This window comes from Moschus berezovskii, chromosome 12 (assembly GCF_049115385.1).
Source record: "Moschus berezovskii isolate FMDL1 chromosome 12, NW_MosBer_1.0, whole genome shotgun sequence".
NCBI classification, from domain to species: Eukaryota; Metazoa; Chordata; class Mammalia; order Artiodactyla; family Moschidae; genus Moschus; species Moschus berezovskii.
In genome coordinates, this window is record NC_142471.1 from 88,203,405 (window position 1) to 88,228,140 (window position 24,736).

General features: G+C 46.9%; 1 protein-coding gene and 1 long non-coding RNA gene across 6 annotated transcripts in view; one reads left to right on the plus strand and one right to left on the minus strand.

Annotated features, from left to right (window-relative positions):
• Positions 1-8,043: 8,043 nt before the first annotated feature.
• LOC148776043 (uncharacterized) lies at positions 8,044-12,128 on the minus strand. The gene is made up of 3 exons (XR_016038836.1): positions 11,990-12,128; positions 11,567-11,721; positions 8,044-10,378 (listed from the first exon to the last, which is right to left on the minus strand). It is a non-coding gene; the product is annotated as an uncharacterized LOC148776043 (long non-coding RNA).
• A 2,316-nt stretch (positions 12,129-14,444) lies between these two features.
• Positions 14,445-24,736, plus strand: part of DMBT1 (deleted in malignant brain tumors 1) — a 69,188-nt gene continuing 58,896 nt past the window's right edge. For all 5 annotated transcript variants that reach the window (XM_055424464.2, XM_055424467.2, XM_088842402.1 and 2 more), the window contains exon 1: positions 14,445-14,511. In XM_055424464.2, the coding sequence (XP_055280439.2) occupies positions 14,451-14,511 (61 nt within the window). In that variant the 5' untranslated portion in view covers positions 14,445-14,450. The remainder of the gene's footprint in view (positions 14,512-24,736) is intronic.

A 24,736-nucleotide genomic window follows, 5' to 3' on the forward strand; every position in this document is an offset into this window, starting at 1 on the left:
TAAACTTTCCTTTTGTATTGGGAAGAAATACCAGAAAACAATCTTTTCTAATCAAATTATTTTGTTGACTCACACATTTTGGGTTCCATTTTTAACATTTTCAAAATTAGAAATCGTCTCAGTTGAGATGCTTCTGCTGTGCAGTTTCTTCCTTCTTCCTCTTTCAACTTGGCTATTAATCCAGTGGCAAGACTTCAGTATAATCCATGCCATATGATCATCACCAGTTCAGTTCAGTCGCTCAGCCGTGTCCGACATTTTGTGACCCCACAGACTGCATCATGCCAGGCTTCCCTATTCATCACCAACCCCCAGAGCTTGCTCAGACTCCTGTGCATCAAGTTGGTGATGCCATCCAACAATCTTTCAACCCCTTCTCCTCCTGACTTCAATCTTTCCCAGCATCAGGGTCTTTTCCAATGAGTCTGCTCTTCACATCACGTGGCCAAAGTATTGGAGTTTCAGCATCAGTCCTTCCAATGAATATTCAGGACTGATTTCCTTTAGGATGGACTGGTTTGATCTCCTTGCCACCTACGGGACTCTGAAGAGTCTTCTCCAACATCACAGTTCAAAAGCATCAATTCTTCAGCACTCAGCTTTCTTTATAGTCCAACTCTCACACCCATACATGACTACTGGAAAAACCATAGCCTTGACTAGATGGACCTTTGTCAGAAAAATAATGTCTCTGCTTTTTAATATGCTTTATAGGAAGTCAACATTTCACTGGACCACCAGGTAAGTCCCCAACCATCATCATGGCATTCTGTATATTTTACATGGGGGACCCAGCCCTCCTCTTTTATTGAGTGTGAAGTACTTTTCCCATCTCTCTGCTTTCAAGGAGAGAAGAGAGAAAAGTTCTACAGGAGAATTCTTTTTTTTTTAGTTTTTTTATTTTGTACTGGGATATAACCAGTTAACAAACAATGCTGTGATAGTTTCAGGTGAACAGCAAAGAGATTCAGCCATTCAGTACCTCTGGTGTTGACTTAAATGATTTTTATTCTGTTATTTAAATGTATACAAAGAAGAAATGCGGTATTCAAATTCACTTATAGAACTCAACCCACCAAAGACAGATGTATACTCAGAATACTAACTGAACTACCCACCCTGAGAACACTCAACTGAACAATATTAATCCAATCTAGTGAATACTGTGGTTTTGTTGAAACAAAATTGCTCCCATTGAGTTTCAAAAACACTTGACCCTTTTTCTGGTCCTACATTGAATGTTTCTGTATTTGATGTTTTTTTACACTAAACTTCGTATTTTGGATTGGAGTATAGCTGATTAACAATGTTGTGATATTTCAGTTGACTGGCAAAGGGACCCAGCCACAGATATACATGTATCCATTCTCCCCCAAACTTCCCTCCCATCCAGGCTGCCACAGAACATTGAGCAGAGGTCCCTGTGCTGTATAGTAGGTCCTTGTTGGTTATACATTTTAAATACAGCAGTGTGTACATGTCCACCCCAAACTTCTTAACTATCCCTTTCCCCCACCCTTCCCCCTTTGGCAACCATAAGTTCATTCTCTAAGTCTGTGAGTCTGTCTCTGTTTTGTAAATAAGTTCACTTCTGTCATTTCCTTTTAGATTCCATATATAAGGGACAGCATGTGATATTTCTGCTGCTCTGACTTCCTTCACTCAGTATGACACCCTCCGTGTTACTGCAAACAGCATTATTTCATTCTTTTTAATGGCTGAGTAATATTCCATCGTATATATCTACAGGAGAATTCTTTTTTTTTAAATTTTTTAATTTTTTTAAAATTTATTTTATTGGAGGCAAATTACCTTACATTAATATATTGGTTGGTTTTGCCATACATTGACATGAATCCGCCCCGGGTGTACATGTGTTCCCTTTCTTGAACCCCGCTCCCACCTCCATCTTCCCCATATCCTCCCTCCAGGTCATCCTCGTGCACCAGCCCCAAGCATCCTGTATCATGCGTCAAACCTGGACTGGTGATTCATTTCACATATGATAATATACACGCTACAATGCTGTTCTCCCCAATCATCCCACCTTCACCCTCTCCCACAGAGTCCCAAAGACTGTTCTATATACTTATGTCTCTTTTGTAGTCTCGTATACAGGGTTAAGGTTACCATCTTTCTAAATTCCATATATATGCGTTAGTATACTGTATTGATGTTTTTCTTTCTGGCTTACTTCACTCTCTATAATAGGCTCCAATTTCATCCACCTCATTAAAACTGATTCAAATGCATTCTTTTTGATGGCCGAGTAATACTCCATTGTGTATATGTACCAAAGCTTTCTTATCCATTCATCTGCAGATGGACATCTAGGTTGCTTCCATGTCCTGGCTATTATAAACAGTGCTGCGATGAACATTGGAGTACATGTGTCTCTTTCAGTTCTGGTTTTACAGGAGAATTCTTCAGAAAATAACAATTTAAGAAGAAAACCCACCTCCAATGGGGTTTTTCAGCCCAGGAAAGGCACCAAGCGTTGCTAGTAGTGAGGAGGAGGAGGAAGACGAGAAATGGATGGGGGATCCAGATGTGGGGTTTCTTACCTGGGACTGAGATTCTCGTGTGTCTGTTTGCACAGAAAAGTGAAAGCCTGTTGGGAGTTTTGGGTCTCAGTTTTCTTCATCTGCGAAGTGGGCTGAATCTCACCTGAAGAGTGTATATGAAGCCTTGCTGTCAAGCTCGGGGTGCTGAGAGCATGACAGTTTTTGCAACTTGACCTCAAGTCCTACAAAATAGGACAGAATGGAAGATTTTAATAGCATTAAAGTCAAAATTCCTGATGGCCGTGAACTGACATGCAGGAACTGTCTATCTCTGGGCTTCATGGGCCACCACAGGATTCTAAGTGTAACCTCTGCTCTGCTGGAGCTGAGATGGGTTGGAGGAGGCAGTACAGGAGAGTCAACTTCCTCACCCTCCTCTTCATCACATTCCAAGCACTATCCTTCACCTAGGTAATCTGTCCATGAGGCCACTTGGGAGACATTTTTTTCAAGGCCTTGGAAACAAGAGAACTATGTCTCTAAGAGCAGCAGGTGAGTTCAATTTTATACTGATCTTGTTTCCTTCTTTGCTTTGGCTGCTAGGAAGCTTGGAGTCATAATTCTAGCTGCGCTCTAGCAGCTGAGTTCCTTTAGTGGAGCCCCTTATGGTATTTCTCAATTTGGGGTTGAAATTTTACTCCAGCTTTGTTTTCCTAGCCTACCATTACTTTTTATGGTCTTGTTAAACATTTCTTTCTTTGCTGTTGCACTGTATGTGATTTTGAAAGTTGCATCAAACTGTTTAGGAGCAAGGCAGGTGCAAACAAATTAGGACAGAAATATCACATCCTGTCTGGGAATCTCAGGCAAGAACAGTATCATCAGGAAGCTTGTAGGGTCTGGGTCAGGCAGTTGTGTCCTGAGCCCTGCCCACTCTACTCACTTATTAACTATGATCGTGGGAGTAACTACTTCACCTCTGTGAGCCTCAGTTTTCTTCATCTGTGAGGTGGGCTGAGTCTCACCTGAAGGGTGTATATGAAGCTTTGTTGTCAAGTTCATGGTGCTGAGAGCACAGCAGTGTTTGCAGTTTGTCCTCAAGTGCTGTTTGAGATCTTGCTGGGTGTGTAGTGCTGGGAAATGGAAGTTGTGCTTCCTGATTTCAAAAGGGAGGCCCAAGTGGTGATGCACGGAATAATTAGGGCTCAACCCAACATGACTTGTGAGCCAGAGGAAAGTGGAGAGGGAGTGGGGCCGACCCCGTGGGTGTGGAGAAAAAGGCTTCATGGAGGAAGCAAGAGGGATTAATCCATTTTTCTGAGAATGTGTGAAGCAATGACAGAGGAAGGGAAAGAATTCTGAGCAGCCTTTTCTGGGTGAATGAGAGCCGGGTAAAGCCTGCCCTGTGCCCTGGCCACTCTCTGCAAGAGGGAAGGGTTTGCTGCTGGCTCCTCCAAGTCTGGAGCCCCTCCATGGAGCCCAGACCTCCAATGCCTTGGGAGCGACCCAAAGGTGATGTAGGACACACAGCTCTCCCCCAGCCTTGGGTAAAGTCAGGCTGGCTCCCTTGACCTGAGCCAGCTGCCTACTGGACAGGGCTTCCGGATGCTCAGTTCTCAGCCTGATCAAAGGCTATGTTCATTCAATTAAATCCACCCAAATGGTTGGTTTCTGAGGGAGACTGCCCATGTGTGTGTGCAGTGCAGTGGGCTTTCCAGGTGGTTCAGTGGTAAAGAATCCACCTGCCAAGGCAGGAGATGCAGGTTCGATCCCTGGGTCAGGGAGATCCCCTGGAGGAGGACACGGCAACCAATCCAGTATTCTTGCCTAAAAATTCCATGGACAGGGGAGCCTGGTGAACTACAGTCTATGGGGTTGCAAGGAGTCAGACACGACGGAGCGTGCACACACACACACACGTACACATGTGCACTGGCTCTCTGGGTCTTGTGTTGTAACAAGGAAGAAGGAAATATGGACAAAACATTTCTCGTTAAAGGAACTAGCTGAGAGTCAGTGATAGCTTTGTGGAGCCATCAATCACGTTTCCTTCTTCACTGGCCATGCATAAGAACTCCATTATGGCTGTGCTGTTTTTAAGGCAGTTTTGTTTTCTTTGGTTTGGCTGAGTGCTTTGTGCTTGTCATTGCCCTGTACCCATTTATGACCCTTTTTTGTTCCAATTTCCTTGGAGTTTTTACAGCATCTGTTGTGGTTTTCAACACCTGCTGTCAAGGCTACAGCAAAGACTGACTTGAGAGTGGTTGATGAATAAAGCAGTGGATTTGAACCACTGCCTGGAACCCGCTGTGAACCAGCTCTCTGGAGCCAAGGGGCCATGGATACAGCTTCCCTGTCCCTGGGGCTGCATATGCCACCTGAGCTGACTTTGGACTACACTGGGCTCTTCAGCCAATGTGGGCAACAGATGGCCCTCCTTTTTAAATAAAATGCTCTCCTTCTGGGTAATGAGGGTCCTTTAGGATGCTCCACTTGGTCCGCCCCAATTGCTGTTTGGGACCACTACATCCGTTCTCGGGATCAGAATAAGAGGCGGGACAGAGACGGCATCTCCAAGTCTGAGAGTGGTGACTTGGGCCTGATGCCTTTCCCAGGGGTCTGACGGGGGCCTGTTGGGTGCCTTTTAAGACCTGGGCTCCCCTTGTGTTTTCCCTCCAACCCTGGGGCACAGAGAGTTGTGGAGTTCCACAGCCCTGGGGATGGTCAGTCTGGGTTTGGATCTGGATCATTTATACCCAGCAACACCCCCTCCTGTGATGGCCACACCACTTTCCTCTTCTGAATCGGTGCTGTTTCACTGGTTTGAAAGACCCATACTCCTTGTTGAAGGAGAGAGAAGGAGGTGGGCAGAGAGTTCTAGAACTTGAGGGGAAAGGGCACGAGGTACGGCTGAGGACAAGAAGGAAGGCCAGCCAGGTTGGAGGCCAGTGAGCAGGAGCCAGACACGGGAGGAGGAGGTGGCCATAGCAGCTCATCCCAAACCAGGAAAGTAGTGTAAGTGGGAGGCTGCTGCAGCTGTCACAGCCCTGCAATGGAAAGTGACAGCAGGACTGCCCTGGGATGACTGGACACATAGTTCCTGCTCCAGAGGGTGATGCATAGTTCCTGCTCCAGAGGTTTTGCTGTGGGGCTCTGTCTTACAAGGAATGCCCTAGGATAGCCTCCGGAGGCTTTCAGCAAGGATTCTTTTCATGGCTTTTAAAGCTCACTCCAGCTCTGTGAGGATAAAAGATTGGAGGGGGCAGAGAGACTGTGAGCCTGGCCAGGCTTGGGGTAGAGGGCTGGCCTTTTGGCTGTGCTGGCCCTGGTGTTTCAACTAGGGATGCCTGCCGCTGGCCCCCAGATGCTGGCATGTGGACAGTGCTACTAAGATGAAGAGGGACCCATCTGTGGCAAAAAGGAGACCCCCTTCTCGGAGGGGCGGTCCCTGAATAGGATCCACCATCCCTGATTCTTTTCATTTAAACATCTATTAGTTTATGAAACAGTGATAATGAAAACTGGGCTTTAAAAACATCTTCATTTAGCAAATAAAACGTGGCAGCTTTGTGGGGACAAAAAGGCCCCTCAAACAAAAGTTATTTGAAACCTGATGGGATTGAGAAAGCAAATGTCTGAGACAGCAGGTCTGGATCGTGTCGGAGTGCAGAGCCCAGCATAGCCTCGGTTCTGGGATACCCTCTGCCCAGTGACCTTCCTTTAGTCACTTGGCCACACCCAGACCGTAGCCACTTCCAGAACCTCAGCTTGACGTGACGCTCCCAGACTCCACTTCCAGCCACCCTCCCTGTCCTTAGTACACCCATCCACACGGAAGGTGACAGGGCCGGACCTCATTTCCCTGGTGCCTCCCAAGTTCACCTCCTCCATCCCCAGCCTCACTCTCCCTTCTCATCACACTCATGACCCCTCCATTTCATCTGCCTTCCAACCTCCCGCCCTTGGAACCATCTAAGATTTCCCCGCCCCACCCTGGGTGGAGAGGACACCCCAGCCCAGGGGCGTGGGCTGTTTGTCTTTCATTGAATCTTTTCTGGGGCCACCTCTCCCATCCCCTCCAGGGCTGTATCTGCTGAAGATGCAGGTTAAGCTTTTGTGCAGGTAGAGGTGACCAGTAGGAAGTTAGAAGACTGAGGGGGTAGCAGGAACTGGGAAGAGAGAACTGGGGTGTGTGTGTATGTCAAGGTCCCTGAAGCCTCGGGAGCAGAAGGAGTCTGTCGGGAGGAGGAAGGAAGAGGGGCAGAGGCTCCGCCCAAAAGCTCATTGTCCCCAGTGCCCACCCTTCCTCCTGGGCTCCCTGTCTCCATGTGACTTGGAGCAGAACTGGTCATCCTGGGATCCTTTGTCCCATTTGTCCCCACGCCCCTGCCATCCAGTCGGCCCCCAGCTTCCGTTCCTGACTTCAGCTACTATTATCTTCTGCCTTCAGCTACTATTATCATCATCGTCCCCACTACCACTGGCCCTGCTTCATCCCAGCAGCTCAGAGCCCTGCTTTACTCACCTGGGTGGGAAAGCGAGCCTACTGTGTCAGCAGCGCTCCCTGCAGGTTTTAGTGCAGAATGACCCTTGGAGTCCCCGGCGGAGGGCGGGGTGTGGGGGGGTGCTTGTTGAAGCTCAGATTACAGGGGCCCACTCTGCAGAGCCCGAGGCTCCGCAGTTCTAACAAGTGCCTGGTTGATGCTGATGCTGGTGGTCCAGGGCCCACACTGTGGGAGCCAGTGGGTTAGCAGGCACTGCTAACTTGTAATACAGTCTGGACCATCCAGAGGGAAGTGGGTTCTTCCTCACTCAGGCTTCCTCAAGCAACAATTAAGATGCCCAAGACCCATCCATCTTTGGTGGTGCCTTTTTCCGCTGCACTCCAGTTACATTTCTGGTCCATTCTGACATGTATAAAAACCAACAACCTCCACCTTCCAGAACCGGTACACTTGGTTTTTAGACTCAAGGACAGGAGTGATTTCGGTGCATTTAATCATGGTTGGCTTGGCCAGTGGTTCAGTCTTTCTAGACTGTCATGCATACGGGTGGTATCTTCCATTTCCGTTTCACCCCTCCCTCTGTGTTGTTCCCCAGTCACAGGTAAAGGTGTTGAAGGAGATGGGGATGAAGGACCTTTCTACAGCTCAGGACACCCTTCAGACGACTCATCACCAGCCCCTTTGGACCACAAGACTTCTCCCAAAGTAACTGAGCTCTTGTCTTTTAATTTAACAAAAGACTGTCAAATGCCACCCTTTTGAAGCAACTGAACTGAACATGAAAAACTATGAAATGAACCAATTTGGCTGTGGCCCAAGCTCTCCCGTGCTCTGGTGGGAGGTGGTCTATCTGAGTCTGTTTAGGTCTCACTTATCAGGGGCCCCATGTTGGGGACGTAGGATGGTGGCCACAATGACAACCATTTAGAGGAACCCAAAACAGTTCTTTATGCAGAGACTTCCCAGGAAAGGGTAATGACAGGCTCCATTATCTCGATAAGAGTTTCTTTTGGGCACTGCGCAGTTTCCTTGTTCTCATTATTCCTTCCCCAAGCAAATTATTGGCATATAATTTGATCTTTCAAGCAAAACAACTCTTTAGTCAGAGGACACTCCTACTGCAAGTGAATGAACTGGTCTTCCTGGCTCACCGGTTAGTGTCTGGTGGGTGTAATTAGTGTAACTGGATTTTCTAGAATCTGATCACACTGGGACGAGTTGAACTTGAAAAAGCTAACACTCCGTGATGCTGACAACTCATGGGCAGCCCTGTCTGAAACAGCCATTCCCATTCGTCCCCGACACCCTGGGTTTCCTTCACTTTGCTGTTGGACCTTCACTCTTTTTTTTTTTACTTTTAATTTATATTGGAGTATAGCCAGTTAACAGTGTTGTGATACATATACATGGATCCATTCTCCCCCAAACTCCCCTCCCATCCATGCTGCCATGTAACATGGAGCAGAGTTCTCTGGACTATCCAGCAGGTCCTTGTTGATTATCCATTTTAAATACAGCAGTGTGTACATATCCACCCCAAAGCCCCTAATAGTCACTTTCGCCCACCTATCCCTTCTGGTGACCATAAGTGCGTCTCTAAGTCTATAAATCTGTTTCTGTTTTGTAAATAAGTTCATTTGTGTCATTTCTTTGTAGATTTTTACAAATAAGGGATGCTGTGTGATATTTCTTTTTCTCTGACTTATTTTACTCTGCATGACAACTCTCAAGGGAGGAGGGTTCCCTGCTCACTTGCAATGACCCCCTTGGAGAGACAGTGTGTTGGGCTTCATTAACCTTATGTACCTTAACAGGAAAAAGTGAAGGAGGAAACAACTTCAGGGAGATGGTCACAACTATGATTCCCCCCCCCTGCACCATTTTGCTGCAAGATTACTGGGCACCACAAGCTGCCTATACCACTTTTAACCGTGTTGGTCTAGATGTAGTGTTGCCTTTAAAAATATTCTCCCTTCATTCTTCCAGGGAGAAGTCACTTAGCATCTTTCGTGGGGCATATGTCAAAAAATTCTGCACTTGCTCTGATGACCCCAGAGCCAGTTTTCCTTCTCTGCCTGTTCCTTTGAATGTTTCTGCACAGCAGGGCATCCTGCAGTGGAGGGCACTTAGACACAAGGCCCACTATTTGAATAGAAAGAGTCTTCTGGGGGAAAGGGAAAGGCTTTGGAGTCCAGTGGGAAAATACCAGGCTTTAGAGTCAGACTTCATTTCAAGCTCTGGCTCTGCCACTTTCTATGTGACTTTCAATAAGTTACTTAACTTTTCTGAGCCTCAGATGAGGAATCCCTGAAACAGTTACTGAGCTAGTGTGAGATTTTGACCACCCTATCCAAATAGCCCTCCCTACCACAGATACTTGCTCATTTCCTTCCTAATTCTCCTCCCAATCTGAAATGTTTCTCCCTATGGATTTACCTCTTGCCTCTTGTCTATGTTACCTTAGTAACAGGTGACAGTTCCGAGTGCATGCACGCTCAGTTGTATCCCCTTGAGACTCCATGGACTGTAGCCCACCAGGCTCCTCTCCCCATGGACTTTCCCAGGCAAGAATACTAGAGTGGGTTGCCATTTCCTACTCCAGGGGATTTTCCCAAACCAGGGATCGAACCTGCATCTCTTATGTCTCCTGCATTGGCAGGCGGGTTCTTTACCACTAGCGTCACCTGGTAAGCCCATGAGAGCAAGGGTCATGTCTATTTGACTTTGGATTTCAGCCCCATTAGCTAGCGCAGTGCCTGGAACATTGTGAGTGATCAGCACTTATTTGCTGACTGAACAGATGAATGGATGGCATAGTCTGTAGCGTGTGGTTGACACTCCGTTGACGTAGAACTCACTCAAGCCCTCTGGGTAAAGAGCCCTGGTCTCCTTTCCTTTTCCTCTGTCCACACCCATTCAGTCCACTCATTGCACAGGTATTTCTTGAGCCCCTACTATGTGCTAAGTATTGTTCTGAGATTCTGGGGATACATCAGTGAGCAAAACAGACACAACGTCCTGCCTCGTGGAGCCTGTGTGAGCAGACAGGCAACAGAACAAGAAGTAATATATAAGGAGGCCATCTGGCGAGAAGAGCTGTGGAGAAAGGAACAGCCAGGAAAGTGGGAGGGAGTGCAGTGCAGGGGTGGTCAGGAAAGGCTGCCCAGAGGAGACGACACGCCAGAAAAGATCTGCAGGAGGGGAGGGGATGAACTCATAGCTTCCTGGGAGAAGAGTCTTCTAGGCTGAGAAGACGGCACATGCAAAGGCCCTGGGGTTGATGACTGATAGAGCGGGCTGGGTGGAGAGAGGCCGTGGGGCTGGCTGAGCGGGGCCCTGTAGACCGTGGTGCGAGTTTTCAGCGCCATCCTGGGAAAGATGCAGAGAATGTGATGAGCCTTCTGTTATCTATTACCAAGGGCCACTAGAGGGCTGTGATTGTGACTGGAGGAGTCTGAGGTTGAACCGCACTCACCGGGGAGCTGTATCAGCCCTCCTGCTCTCCATCCTTCTCATGGGAGGCAGTTCCTGCCACCCTGGACACTGGCTTGGCTCTGCCAGTCCCTTCCCTCCCTGGACCTCGGTGTCCCCTCCTCGAGGCTATTGGTGACCCTGGAAGGCAGGGTCTGCTCTTGACAGCCACCTTTAGCAGTCAGTGCCCACTAAGCACCTGTTCAGCTTGAGGTGTCCGATTACAGAGGAAAGGATGAGGCTCAGCTTGGTCCTCAGGCTGGAAGTTGGGGTGGGGTACGTGTCCCCGATAGCTTGGTTGGGAAGGCAGGCTCTTGGAGGGCAAAGCTGAGTGACATTGCAACACTGCATCATGTACACAGTGCCCAAAGGGTTGCTACTACGGTAACAGTGGCTAACAACTAAATCCGGTTACTCAGCAACAGTAAAATTAGATATTAAGGGTCAACGTGACCCCTGAAGGGGAGCCATGGTCACCCAGACCTCCAGGATCTGGAAGCAAACGGTGATGCCTCAGAGGCCAGAGGCCCTGACTCTTCCCACCCAGGTCTGTTCCAGATCACAGGGCCCCCCGGGCTCAGGGACCAGAGACCCCCACAGGGATGGGCGGGCCCAGGGTGGCAGGCAGGATGTAGAGCCAACCTCTGGGAAAAGGGGCTTAGATGACCCAAGGTGAGGGCAGGTGCCTCCTCTGGGGAGACCCTGGGGACCCCAGCACAGTGTCCGGACTGAGCCCTGGCAACCCCAGGAACCTCGCTGGGCTACCAGGTCCTGTGAAGGGAGGGGCTGGCTTCCCTCAGGAATCCCCAGACCTGCTACAGGCTGCCCTTGGGGAGGACAGGGCTTGGGGGTGCTCGCTGAGCTGGCAGGAACTCCCCTGCCACACCCAGAGGGTTCCACTGACCTGTTCCTACTTGGAGCTTCCCTGTGATTTTCAGTTTAGGAAAGGGTTTTGCTGTTTAAACAAGGCTGTGAATGACCGCTACAGAGGTTTCTTCCCAAGGCCATGCCTCCTGGACTGAGGTCCGGCCCTGGGTTCTACCTTCTGGCGTTTGCAAGAGCAGGCGTTCAACAGGTTATAACCACCTGGGGAAGGTCATTGAGAAACAGGATCTGAGAGCCGAGTCTTGGAGCTTCAATGAGTTTTCTTTCTTCCCGCTGTCCTTAATGGCAGATTTTGTTAGGAAATGGAGCTCTGTGGCTCTTTCTTCCACCCAGACACGCTGTTGACCCAGATGCTTCTAGTCAGTGGGATAGGGAGAGAGAGAGGTGAGCCCTCTGAAAGGGGTGCATCCCCCCAGGACCCTCCTTTCTGCACAAGAGGAAGCCCTCTCTGAATAGGGTCTGATAAAGGGCCGTGGGACACAAAGGGCCTTGGGCCAGGATAGGGTCCTGGTGATGAAGGACCCACATGGGGGTGGCAGGTGGCCCGTGGCCCCATGGTCTTCTTCCTGCACACCCAGGAACCCCACCTCCTTCCTGCTCCACTGACCTCACCCGTCTTCCCACCTGGATGCCTCCTCAGTGGGCTTTGGAGTGACGGGTAGGTTCCCTCCGCTTCCTTCTTCCTGGTATCTTGCGAACAAAAAGCTCACCAGCCCTTGCTGTGTTAGGATCTTTACTGCTGACCACAGGGGGTAGAGGATGGAGTCATCGCAATGACAAGAATGAGGAAGGGCTGCTGTCCTTTGGGCTCTGAACTGAGTTATCCATGGGGCGTCCTCTCGAATTTTCGGGCAGGATTCCCCTCCCCCCAGCCTCCACTGTCACACTGTCCTGGAAGGTCACTCCTGTTCCTCATTTGGTCTTCCCATTCTTGGTTGCCAAATGACTCCTGAGTGCATTTTGTTTCACTTCCTTAGAGAAACTGCCTCTGCCATTGACTCACATGGTTTTTCCCCCCTTAGCAACTTGCACTAACACTCTTGCCCTATCACAATGGTCACCGTGCAGGTATGTCTCTAAGACAAGACAGTGTGCTTCTGTGGGGGAGGGACCGTTTGCACCCCCTCCTCCATTATGGATATTTTGTATTCCTGCCTCTTATTCCTTTTTTTGCTGTGTGCAGGACAAGCACTACTAATCAATCAGAGCACTCTTTTTTTTTTTTTTTTTTATGATCCTAAACCTAGCACTTCAGGATCCAAACAATCATAACCCCCTCTCATAATAACCATCATAACATAATAAGCAATAACAAACAATCATAACCATTCCTGTCATAATCATAGAGGAATCCACTGTGCTGTCTGGTCTTACGGGTTCCCTAGCAGATGTGTATGCTGGTTCTCTTCTCCTGTCACCTGACACTCATCAATTGTTGGGTTGCCAGTAGGACAATGGAAAACAGTCAAGTCCCTCGGAAATGTGCCTCTTCTCATCAAGGGGAGAGGAGGGATTGGGGAACAATGGGAAAAGCTATAGGACTGAAAAAAGAAATCCAAGGTTGAATGTAACTTTCATCTGGATGGAGCCTAATGCAGACGTCTGGCCCTAAATCCTGCCTGGTGACCGATACAAGGCATGAGTTCCTAGTATCCTTCCAGAATGAAGCTGCAAGAGATCAGAGGTTAACAACTCATGGCAAGGAAGCTGAGGTGTCATCTCACAGCGTCCACATCTCAGCTGAAAGGCAGGACAGGGCTCACTCAGGCCAGGATAACAAAGGCAAATCCTGAAAAGCCATATGCTTCTGACCAAGAGTTACTGACCATCAAGAGAATTTGGCGGGAATGGGAAACAACAGGAAACCTTCTAGGTAGGTTGTGGGAGTTTTACCAGAGTCTGGTAATAAAGACCAGGGATCCCAAAGTGATATCTACATAATAGAGGGATTGTGGGCAAAGTTGGAGGAGGTCGGAGGCAGGTTTGGTGGGTTTGCCAGGCTGGACAATAAAAAGGCTGAGTTCTAAAGAATTGATGCTTTTGAATGGTGGTGCTGAAGACTCATGAGAGTCCTTTGGACAGCAGGGAGATCAAACCAGTCAATCCTAAAGGGAATCAACCTTGAATATTCCTTGGAAGGATTGATGCTGAAGTTGAAGCTCCAATACTTTGGCCACCTGATGGGAAAAGCTGACTCATTGGAAAAGACCCTGATGTTGAGAAAGACTGAAGACAGGAGGATAAGAGGATGACAGAGGATGAGATGGTTGGATGGCATCACCAACTCAGTGGACATGAGTTTGAGCAAATGCCAGGAGATGGTGAAGGAAAGGGAAACCTGGTGTGCTGCAGTCCATGGGATCTCAAAGAGTTGGACATGACTGAGCAACTGAACAACAAAAAAGGGTCAGGCAGTGTGAATACCAAGGGCATGCAATCAAAGCCTGTGAATGGTTGGAAGTGGTTCTGTTCGAGGTCACATATTTCTCAGTTCCTGGGTTATGGAATGAGTATGAGACCCGGAAGATGAAGACTAAAGCTAATATAAGCCCGTGGAATCCATGGATATCTCTCATGTCTTCTGCTCTCCAATTATGTCTGCAATGTCTTCCTCGTTTCTTCAATGCCAGGGGCTAACAGGAGAGTGCCCTGCCAGGACAAACCATCCCAGAGATGCTTTTCCCCTTGGCACCATGTCCCGTATTTGCTCAGCAGCCCACATCCTGCTCTGCCCTGAGTCTTGGAGCAGACTTCCCACAAATCCATTCTCATTCTCCCAGATTAAAGTCAAGCCTATACTCAGGGAGCTCTTGAGACTTAGAGGTTCACCTAGAAGGAAGTTGGAAATTGCACTGCTAATATCAGCACTTTTGCAGTTGGGAAATTGCCAGACTGTTATACAACAATCAGTCTAACCCACCTAAATTGTCCCACAGATTAGCCATTGATTGTTAGAAAAGTCTCTGACTTCCTTTATCTTTATGGCACCAATACAAATATAGTATCCCGGAGGACACGCCTCCTTTTAACTACGAACCTATAAATATCAAGGCATTTTTACTGAGATTGAGAAGAACCCAGCAAAATGGGGATCTCCACAGTCATCCTTCAAATATGTCTTTTATTGGGTCAAATTCTATCTACAGGTATTATATCTAATTATTACATTTCTTTTTTACTACTGTAAATCTGAATCATGGCAAATTCTATCTGTTTCTTGGTGCTATTCTTTCATCTCAAGAGGAGTTTTATATCAAGAATGGGAGGATAGTTCTTTGGTGATCATTGTAATTGCAAAGATTTTTTGCTTTGTTTCTGGCTGAGAAATGCAATGGTTGTAGTCAGAAAAAGCCAATCACTGTGTCAACTGTCTTCAGTGAGTCACTCAACTAAGGAAATGATTGATTGGTTTTAGAAAAATTCCTGAAATTAAGGAAAAATGTGTATTATTAAAACTAAAGCTTTGTTATCATTGATTAAACCTGTGATTTGTGTATTGATGAACATGGCCAGCAAAGATTGCCCTGTAAATGTGAGTAATGTGACTTCTGTCTGCAGGTGTGTCTGGCTTGATAATTAACATTTACCAAGCAAAATCAGATCAATAGCTGAGCACAGAAAAGATCATTAAGATTCTATGTCTGTCACTGCTTTATTTTAAAATTTGTATTTATTTATTTGGCTGTGTGGTGTCTTATTTGGGGCACTTGGCTGTATCACGTGGGATCTTCCATTGCAGCACACGAGTTTAGCTGCCCTAAGTCATGTGGGATCTTAGTTCCCTAGGCAGGGATCAAACCTGGATCCTCTTCAATGCAAGGCAGATTCTTAACCACTGGACCAGTGGGGAAGTCCCCGTCTGTGACTGCTTTAGATAAATGATTTGGAGATTAGTTTCAAGCACATCTTTGTGTTCTTAGAATGTCACGTGACAAAATGGACATGAAAGAGCCCTGGGGAAATCGCTGAGACCTTGAACCGCAGCGCCGTGTTACCGAGATGCTGAGTGAGCAGGGTGTTTAGCCAGTCTGTTCATCATCTCTCCCTTCCCGTCTGTCTCTCGTTCTCTGTCTTTCTCTGTCTCTGTGTCTAGGTCCGTGACAGGAAACTCACTGATGGGCAACACCTGACTTCCCCTCTTGTCAGGAGGACCTCGGTGGGTACTGCTCTGGACAGAGCAGGGGCTAGAGACTGTGTCTCCATCAGAATACTGGGAAATGGGAGGCAGTGTTCTTAGCTCTGGCTTTTGTCAATATGAAGTTCATCCCCAGACTTGCACTGGCTCTGAAAAGTGACAGGTGGTTCACGTTAGCCCCTAAGGGACAGGGAATGAATTGACCTGTCCTTATCTACAAAGGAGGCTTCCCTGATAGCTCAGATGGTAAAGAATCTACCTGCAAGGCAGAAGACCCTGGTTCAATTCCTGGGTCAGGAAGATCCACTGGAGAAGGGATAGGCTATCCTCTCCAGTATTCTTGGGCTTCCTTGGTGGCTCAGCAGGTAAAGAATCTGCCTGCAATGTGGGAGACCCAGGTTCGATCCCTGGGTCAGGAAAATCCCCTGGAGAAGGGAAAGACTACCCACTCCAGTATTCTGGCCTGGAGAATTCCATGGACTGTATAGTCCATGGGGTCGCAAAGAGTCACGACTGAGCGACTTTCACTTCACTGTCTACAAAGGGGCTTAAGGCACCCTCTTCGAGTGGCTTGAGGGGGCTGTGGTTTTGCATGTTATGTGCATACACAGGCACAGACGCACATGCCTGCATTTGCATTTTAGACATGAGAATTAGACCTCGGCAAAGTGGCTGCTTTGTACCAGGTCCCTTTTCTTGTCTAAATCTGCTGACAACTCCCAAGTTGGGTATCCACCCTGCAGATGAAGAAACTGAGGCTCAGAGAGGTTCTGTGTCTCGTCCAAGTCAGTAGTTGTTGTAGGGCTGGGCCAGGATCTGAACCTGGAGGAGGTCTGCTGGCATTTGAGTAGAGGGTTTGGACGGTTAGTTCCCACTGTTTCTTGCGGAGAACTCAGCTGAGGAGATGAATGGTGGCTTTCAGCTCAACGCTGGAGCCCTGTGGAGGAGCCCTGTGGAGGAGCCCTGGGAGGAGCCCTGTGGAGGAGCCCTGTGGAGGAGCCCTGGGAGGAGCCCTGTGGAGGAGCCCTGGGAGGAGCCCGGTGGAGGAGCCCTGGGAGGAGCCCTGTGGAGGAGCCCTGCGCTGGGGAAACCGAGGCAGCAGACACTGCCCAGTTCTAGTCTTTGCCCCAGTTCTTGAGAAACAGTGAGTTCAGGTTTGTGCTGGTCTAAAGGGGCCATGAAACTCCTTCTGCTCCTGGGTCTTTGGTTCTGCCATTTACCAGGTCTGGGGCCTTTGCAAGCCTCAGTTCACTCACTAATAAAATGGGCTTGTGTTCCAGCTTCATAAGGTTGTACAGACATGCGGCCACCCACGCGGTGTCTGGCATTTGGAGAGTGTCTGGGCGTGGTCTGCTGTTACTCTTCTGGGCATAATCCTAACATGACTTCCTATCTGCAAGGTAGTCTGTTGGACTGGACCCTAGAAAAAGGAAAGACTGCTGAAGTCCAAATCAAGCCTGGAGGTTTGTTCGTAGGAGTGTACCCTGTCGGTTTGGTGATCGTGACAAATGTAGCTTGGTCATCTGAGATGTTATCATGAGGGAAAATTGGGTAAGAGGATATGGAAACTGTGTATTTTCTGCAAATTTTCTGGAAGCTTATTCCGAAATAATCTTTTTTTTTTTAAACTCAACTTCCCTTGGTCTCATTTCTTCAAGGTCAAAATGAGAAAGTAATAATTGCTCACAAATTAATTCATGGAGAAGTGTTAATGCCTGTACTTCCCCTTTTCACAGTTTATCAGGGATTTGGGCAATAATTAACACCTTAAAAAGGAGGAAATTGTGAGATGTCCTTAGATGGCTGACATTGGGCGGGGGTAGGCCCTTCTGCTGCTGCTGCTGCTGCTGCTAAGTCACTTCAGTCATGTCCGACTCTTCGCAACCCCATGGACTGCAGCCCACCAGGCTCCTCCGTCTATGGGATTCTCCAGGCAAGAGTACTGGAGTGGGGTGCCATCACCTTCTCCGAGGCCCTTCTGTTATCCTTTATATAGGTCCCACAGATATCTAATTATTCCCTCATAGCTCTCTTCGCTGCAACTTGTCTTTACTGCGCAAGCTACCCTCTGGGTGTTAGGTCACTCAGTCCAATCTAGGTATGGAATGTTCCAGAATGAAGAGGAAGTCCAAGGCCACACCCAGAGCCTGAGTCTCAACCAGGCACCCAGGACCCTCCTTTCCAGCCTCGGGTCTCTCCACAGCTGGCTTGAAAAACCGCCACCAGGGTTTCAATTCCAACCTGTCCCCTGCTGTTTTCCACCCTGTAATTTTATTTGTCCTGCCCCTTTTCCAGCAGGATGCTTTCCAGCAGGATGTCTTACAATACAGAACAAATCTGTCCTGGTCACCTTACACCCAGCAGGAGCTGCCTCTTGCCATGGTGACTGCTCTCATGCTGTTCCCTCCACCTGGAACACAGTCTCATTCTTCCCCTCCCTACTTCCTGCTGCTGCTGCTGCCGCTAAGTCGCTTCAGCCGTGTCCGACTCTGTGTGACCCCATAGACGGCAGCCCACCAGGCTCCCCCGTCCCTGGGATTCTCCAGGCAAGAACACTGGAGTGGGTTGCCATTTCCTTCTCCAATGCGTGAAAGTGAAGTCGCTCAGTCGTGTCCGACTAGTAGCGACCCCATGGACTGCAGCCCACCAGGCTCCTCCGTCCGTGCGATTTTCTAGGCAAGAGTACTGGACCTCTGGCTAAATCTAGCTGCTCTTGTTTAAATACCATGGGCATTGTCCTATCCAGGAACCCTGATGTGTCCTCTCAATACACACACACACACACACACACACACAAGCAATGTGTCATCCTATGCCACTCTTATTCTCCTATAGCATCTTAACTCTGTGGATTTTTCTAGAGATCCTGCTATGTGGGGAGTCCCTGGAGGGCAAGGACCATGTCTGGCTCACTTAGTACAACACCATGCATCCCTTGGAGCCTAGCAGAGGCTCCTGCTGGCCGTAATGGAAGGGCAGGAGATCCCTTCCTGAGCCATTCTCTCTGTGCCCTGTGCCAGGTCCTGAAAAGTATTTCTCGTCCTTATGTATAGTTTAAAGGGAGCCAGACACCATATTGGGGCTTCCCAGGTGGCTCAGTGGTAAAGAATCTGCCTGCTGATGCAGGAAACATGGGTTTAATCCTTGGTCTGGAAAGATCCCCTGGAGTAGGAAATGGCTACCCTCTCCAGCATTCTTGCCTGGGAAATCCCATGGACAGAGGAGCCCAGTAGGCTACAGGCCAATGGGGTGGCAAAAAGAGTCGGACATGACTTAGTAACTAAACAAGACCCCACATCAGGAGCAATCTGTATAGTTGCTAAGTCATGTCCGACTCTTTGCGACCCTACGGACTGCAGCCTGCCAGGCTCCACTGTCTGTCGGAATCTCCAGGCAAGAATGCTGGAGTGGGTTGCCATTTCCTCCTCCAGGGGATCATCCTGACCTAGATTCGAACCCACACCTCCTGTATTGGCAGGCAGATTCTTTATCAGTGAGCCAACAGGGAAATCTTTGTTTCTCTTTGCATGCGTATTTGAGTTGTTTTAAAACTGCACATCAGTGATATCATGCAGTATCCTACAAGTCTCTTCTCCACTCTTGGCTGCCCTAAACCCAGCGCAGTGCTGTGGCATGGAGGTGGTGGGAACAGAGCATTACCATGTAGATAACGGGATCATTCACAGGAAAGCCATGAACGTTGCTTCCCAGTGGATAATCGTGACCACTGAGCATGGAGCGCAGTGTAAGAGCTGGGCTCTTGAGGAGGGGAGGGCAGGGACGGAGGGTGGACTAGCTATCCTTTGAGTCCCCAAAGCTGGGTTGGAAGGGTAAGAGGATTACAGTGACCAGACTCCCCTTGTCCTGAAATAGGCAACCTGACACTGAATCTCAAATACCTGTCCATTGCTGGGAGATAATAATTAGAAGACACACCCTCCCTGTGCCTCAAATGCCTCCCTAAAAATGGCCCATTTGCTGCCTGACGACTGCACTTGTGTCCTCCCACGCTGTTACCGCCCCAAACTCCACCAACCCCAGTGCCGTCAGGGGCAGTGCTGACCACTAACTCTCCATTCCTAAAGATTATTATTTCAGAATGCCTTGCTTTCTGACAAGTTGAAACGGAATCTCGTTTGCACTTGGATTTTGGGAAGCGGTGGAACTGAGCTATGAGCGCATTTGCTCTGGGGTCAGTGCCCTTGACTTCCGGGATCAGTTTCACTGTCAGCGCTGTGTGACCTTTGACAAGCTGTTTTACGTCCCTACGCCTTGGGTTTCGCTTCCATAAAGTAGACTGTGTAATAATCTGACCCTGTAATAATCTGATAAAGGATATCCTGAGGATAAAATGAGGTCCTGCACGTAGCACAGTTAGCTCAGTGCTGGGAATGTTGTAATTGCCAAGCGATGAGAGCGTCTCCCTCCCTACATGCTCCCTCCTCGCTCCTTCTCTTTCTCCCCTCTTTCTCTTCGCTTTACCCTTAGCTTCAGTTTGTCCTTATCTTCTTTTTCCTCCATCCTTGTTCTTTTCCTTTAGCCTACGACCCCACCTCCTTCCGAACCTAAAAGAATCTGCCTCCTATATCACCTGCCACCACATCTCCCGCTGCTGCTGCTGCTGCTGCTAAGTCGCTTCAGTCGTGGCCGACTCTGTGTGACCCCACAGACGGCAGCCCACCAGACTTCCCCGTCCCTGGGATTCTCCAGGCAAGAACACTGGAGTGGGTTGCCATTTCCTTCTCCAATACGTGAAAGTGTAAAGTGAAAGTGAATTCGCTCAGTCATTCAGCCTCAAACCACAGCTTTTAACGCGCAGTTAGGGTAGAGAGGGTAGGAACTAGAGAAAAACATAGAGCAAAGGTAAAAACATGCCTCATCCTATCACCTGAGATTGGTTTTATTAGAATACGTATTTCTCTCCATGTGTATGGAAGTGACGTCATTCTCCACCCACCCCCCCCCCCCCCCCCACCACACACACTGAGTGGCATGCCGAATCTTACTTCCCCGACCAGAAATCAAATCCATGTCCCCTGCAGTGGAGGCTCAGAGTCTTAACCACTTGACAGCCAGGGAAGTCCCTACAATTTTTCTGTAGTTTATATTCTGAACATTTTAACATGCATTCATGATTTTGGGAGATTGAAGTTTTTTTCAGGTTTTATTCTTTTTTAAAAATGTTTGCTTTATTGAGGTATGATTGGCCAAGAAATTTACAGGATATTTAAAGAGCACCTTGTGGCGATTTGATATGTGTATGTGTGGTAGAAAGATTCTCCCTCATCTAGTTAAGAACATATCCATCATCTCGCATATTTATTTTTATTTTGGTGAGAACATTTAAGTTCTACTCCCTTAGCAAATTTCAGTTGTATATAGATGCAGTTTATCAACTGTAGTCCCCAAGTTTTACATTAGACCCTAAGATCTTATTCATCATCTGGCTGAAAGTTTGTACCCTTTTACCAACCTCTCCCTGTTTCCACTACCCCTTTTCAGATTCTTTCTGTAATTATAATGGTAATATCGTGAGGATCATGTTTGTTCATGCATCTTTGTCCACGTTGAGTAAATTATGATTCCCTTTGACTGGATTCTTAGACATGGAATTACTGAGTCAAAGAGTTGATCACCTTAAGACTTTTAAAGTAAACTGGTACATTATTTTCTGGCAATCTACCAATTCTTTCTCCAACAGTTAAAAAGGAGACTGCAATCTTCTACAACTTCGTTGAATCTGAATATTGCCATTCAAAACTCTTGGCTGAATTGTTGGATAAAAATTGATGTACAGTTATTTTAATTTGCATTTCTTCACTTTATAGTGAAGGTGAAAATTTTAAGCCATTTAAGTTCCTTTACTTAAACTGTCTGTTTTTATCCTCTATTTTTTTGTGTTGTGTGAAAGTTAGCATCATCTTTGCTGGTTTATAGAAACTCTCTCTGTCCATTATATTGAACAAACTCTCTCCCCTTTGTCCATTATATTGATGACAAATATTTTCCCAATTTGTTACTTGCCTTTAAATTTTGATTTCCTTCTGCACAAATATTTTTAAATAATTAAATTTATTGCTATTTTTCTTTGCAATTTCCTGTTGATTTAAAATCTAGAAATTTCACAAAAATCAAATAAACATTTAATTAGTTTCCTGTTTTCATTTGCTTAATAAAATCCTGTTCTTTGGTTTTGGAAATTATTTTGCCTTCTGGTGTGAAGTAAATATCTAAAATGATTCTAAAATAATTTAAATTTTAAACTTTGCTTTAATTTTTATAGCTTTATTTTGAATATTTTGGAACCAATCATAATTTTTTGAATGCTGACAACATGGCAAACACTATATTAATTAAGCACCTGATATATTTTTCTAACTTTCTCTTCACAATAACCTTGTGAAGTAGGTTAGTATAACTATCTTTTTACAGATGAAGAAACTAGGACTGAGTAAGAATAAATGACTTGCCCAAGTTTAGAGACCAAATAAGCAGCAGAGCTAGAATTTGAACTCAAGGCTCATAGGTGGGCAAGACCCCCAATCCCTTCCCTGCTGTCCCTTCCCCCTTCCCATCAGTATTTTTTTCTTTTTCAAGAACTTATCAGTTATTTCTACCTATTTATTTTTCTTGATAAACTTCAAAATTATTTTTTAGAGACCAATCCAAGAGAAACTTTTTGATGGAAATGATATCAAACCTATGAATTCGTTTAGAACGACTGACAGTCCTATATTCAGTCCTTCCATCCAGAAACCCGATTCATCTCTTCATCTGAGGAGACAGCCAAGAAGCTTTACATACAGTTGGTAGTTTCCTTCTTATGGGGTTGCTCCTCAAGGGAAGTTTATTTACAGTGTTTTACTTCCTTGGAGCCCATCTTCCCCTCTGCCTGATGCACGTCTGCTCTGAAGTCCTGGTTCCATTCCGGGAGATCTTCTGGACCCCCGACATCCTGCAATCGGAGCTCTCAGTTCCCTGTCCTCTAACTGTTTGTCTCTAAGTTTCATCCACTAGCGCCCACTTCCAGAGGCAGCACTGTGTCGTCTCAACATTCCCCCTGCCTGCTGGAGTCAGGCATCCAGCTGCTGTTGTTTTTCAGTTGCTAAGTTATGTCCAACTCTTTGCCACCCCTTGGACGGCCATGCGCCAGGCTCCTCAGTCCTCCTCTATCTCCCAGAGTTTCTCAAACTCATGTCCGTTGAATCAGGGATGCCCTCTAACCATCTCACCCTCTGCTGCCCCCTTCTCCTCCTGCCTTCAATCTTTCCCAGCATCAGGGTCTTTTCCAATAGTCAGCTCTTTGTATCAGGTGACCAAAATATTGGAGCATCAGTCCTTCAGATGAATATTCAGGGCTTATCTCCTTTAGGATTGACAGGTTTGATCTCTTTGGAGTCCAAGGGATTCTCAGGAGTCTTCTCCAGCACCACAGTTCAAACGCATCAGTTCTTCAGTGCTCAGTCTTCTTTATCGTCCAACTCTCACATCTGTACACAGCTACTGGAGAAACCATAGCTTTGACTCTGTGGACCTATGCCAGCAAAGTGACGTCTCTGTTTTTTAACCTGCTGTCCAGGTTTGCCTTTCCTTCCAAGCAGCAAACGTCTTTCAGTTTCATGGCTGCAGTCACCATCTGCAGTGATTTTGGAGCGCAGAAAATAGAATCTGCCACTGCTTCCACTTTGCCCCTTCTACTTGCCATGAAGTGATGGGACTGGATGCCTTGATCTTGGTTTTTTTAATGCAGAGTTTCAAGCCAGCTGTTTTACTCTTCTCTCTCACCCTCATCAACAGCCCATTGCTCCTCTTCACTTTCTGCCAGGAGCATGACTGTTAAATAAATTATTCCCTACCACTCTGTCAAAACACTTTTGCTGCAGGCCGTAGACAGTGGTTTTCAAACTTTAATGTGTGTCAGAAACACCTGGAATGGATACATATTGTTGGACGTCACCTCAAGCGTAAATTCTTAAGTCTGGGGAAGGCCTAAGAATTTGCATTTTTTTAAAACAAAATTCCCAGGTGCTGGTTGGTGCTGAAGATTCATGGAGCCATTTTAAGAGCCATTGTTCTAAAACAACCCTTTTCTAATGTGACTGGGTCAGGCAGTTGTTTTTTCCTTCAAAAATATTGTTTAAAATCACAGAATATGATAGATACACACTTAAAATATTTCCTTTTATCTTAAAACACTTTGATTCGCCAATGTGTTGCTGTAGGCTTCTCTCTCAGCAGAGGTCTTCTGCAGTTATGCATCACCTCTCTTGAATAAATTGCTCCCATTTGGCATATCTATAACTTTCAATTTTTAGTCTCTCTAAAGTAGAGTATGAAATGAAAGACTTTTGCAAAGCAGCCTCCTACATGGCTCTGTGGTAGAGAATCTGCCTGGCAACGTAGGAGATGCAAGTTTGATCCCTGGCTCAGGGAGATCCCCTGGAGTAGGAAATGGCAGCCCACTCCAGTATTCTTGCCTGGGAAATCCCACGGGCACAGGAGCTTGGCGAGGCACTGTCCATGAGGTCACAAAAGTGTGGGATATGACGGTATAAGTTCAATTGCTTTAAACATATTTCTCCTTTGTGCTGCCTAACCCACTCAATATCTTTTTAGCACCTTAATTTTATTTCCAAAGCATTCAGCCTTAATTTTTGAAAGACATCTTTCTACTTGTACTGTATTTGATCAATTTTTAATAGTTATTTTAGTGTCAAGTACAATCAACATAAACAGGTTCAGGACTCATATCTGTCATTCATTGATCACACAACTCGGTTGGAATGCAAGTTGCCAAGTGTACTAGAAATTAGCCCGCCAGCGCCAGTGGTCAGTAGGTTTACAGAAAGGATGGCGAGCTCAGAGGATCTGGCTTGGGGGTTAGTTACCTAAAGGACAGTTAAGACAACTTCCTGTCTATTGCCCTGCTGGGATGCCTTCCATCTAGTGAGTGCTAAGTCACTTCAGTTATGTCTGACTCTTTGGGATCTCCCATGGACCGTAGCCCGCCAGGCTCCTCTGCCCATGGGATTTCCCTGGCAAGAATACTGGAGAGTAGCCAGATATTGTAAATAAAAATATAATACATCCAGTTAAATTCAAATTTTAGATAAAATTTTTAAGTATACATATGTTCCATGTAATATTTTGAACATACTTACATTAAAGAAGAATTCATTGTTTATCTGAAATTCAAATTCGACTGGGCATTCTGAGTTTCATCTGGCAACTCAACA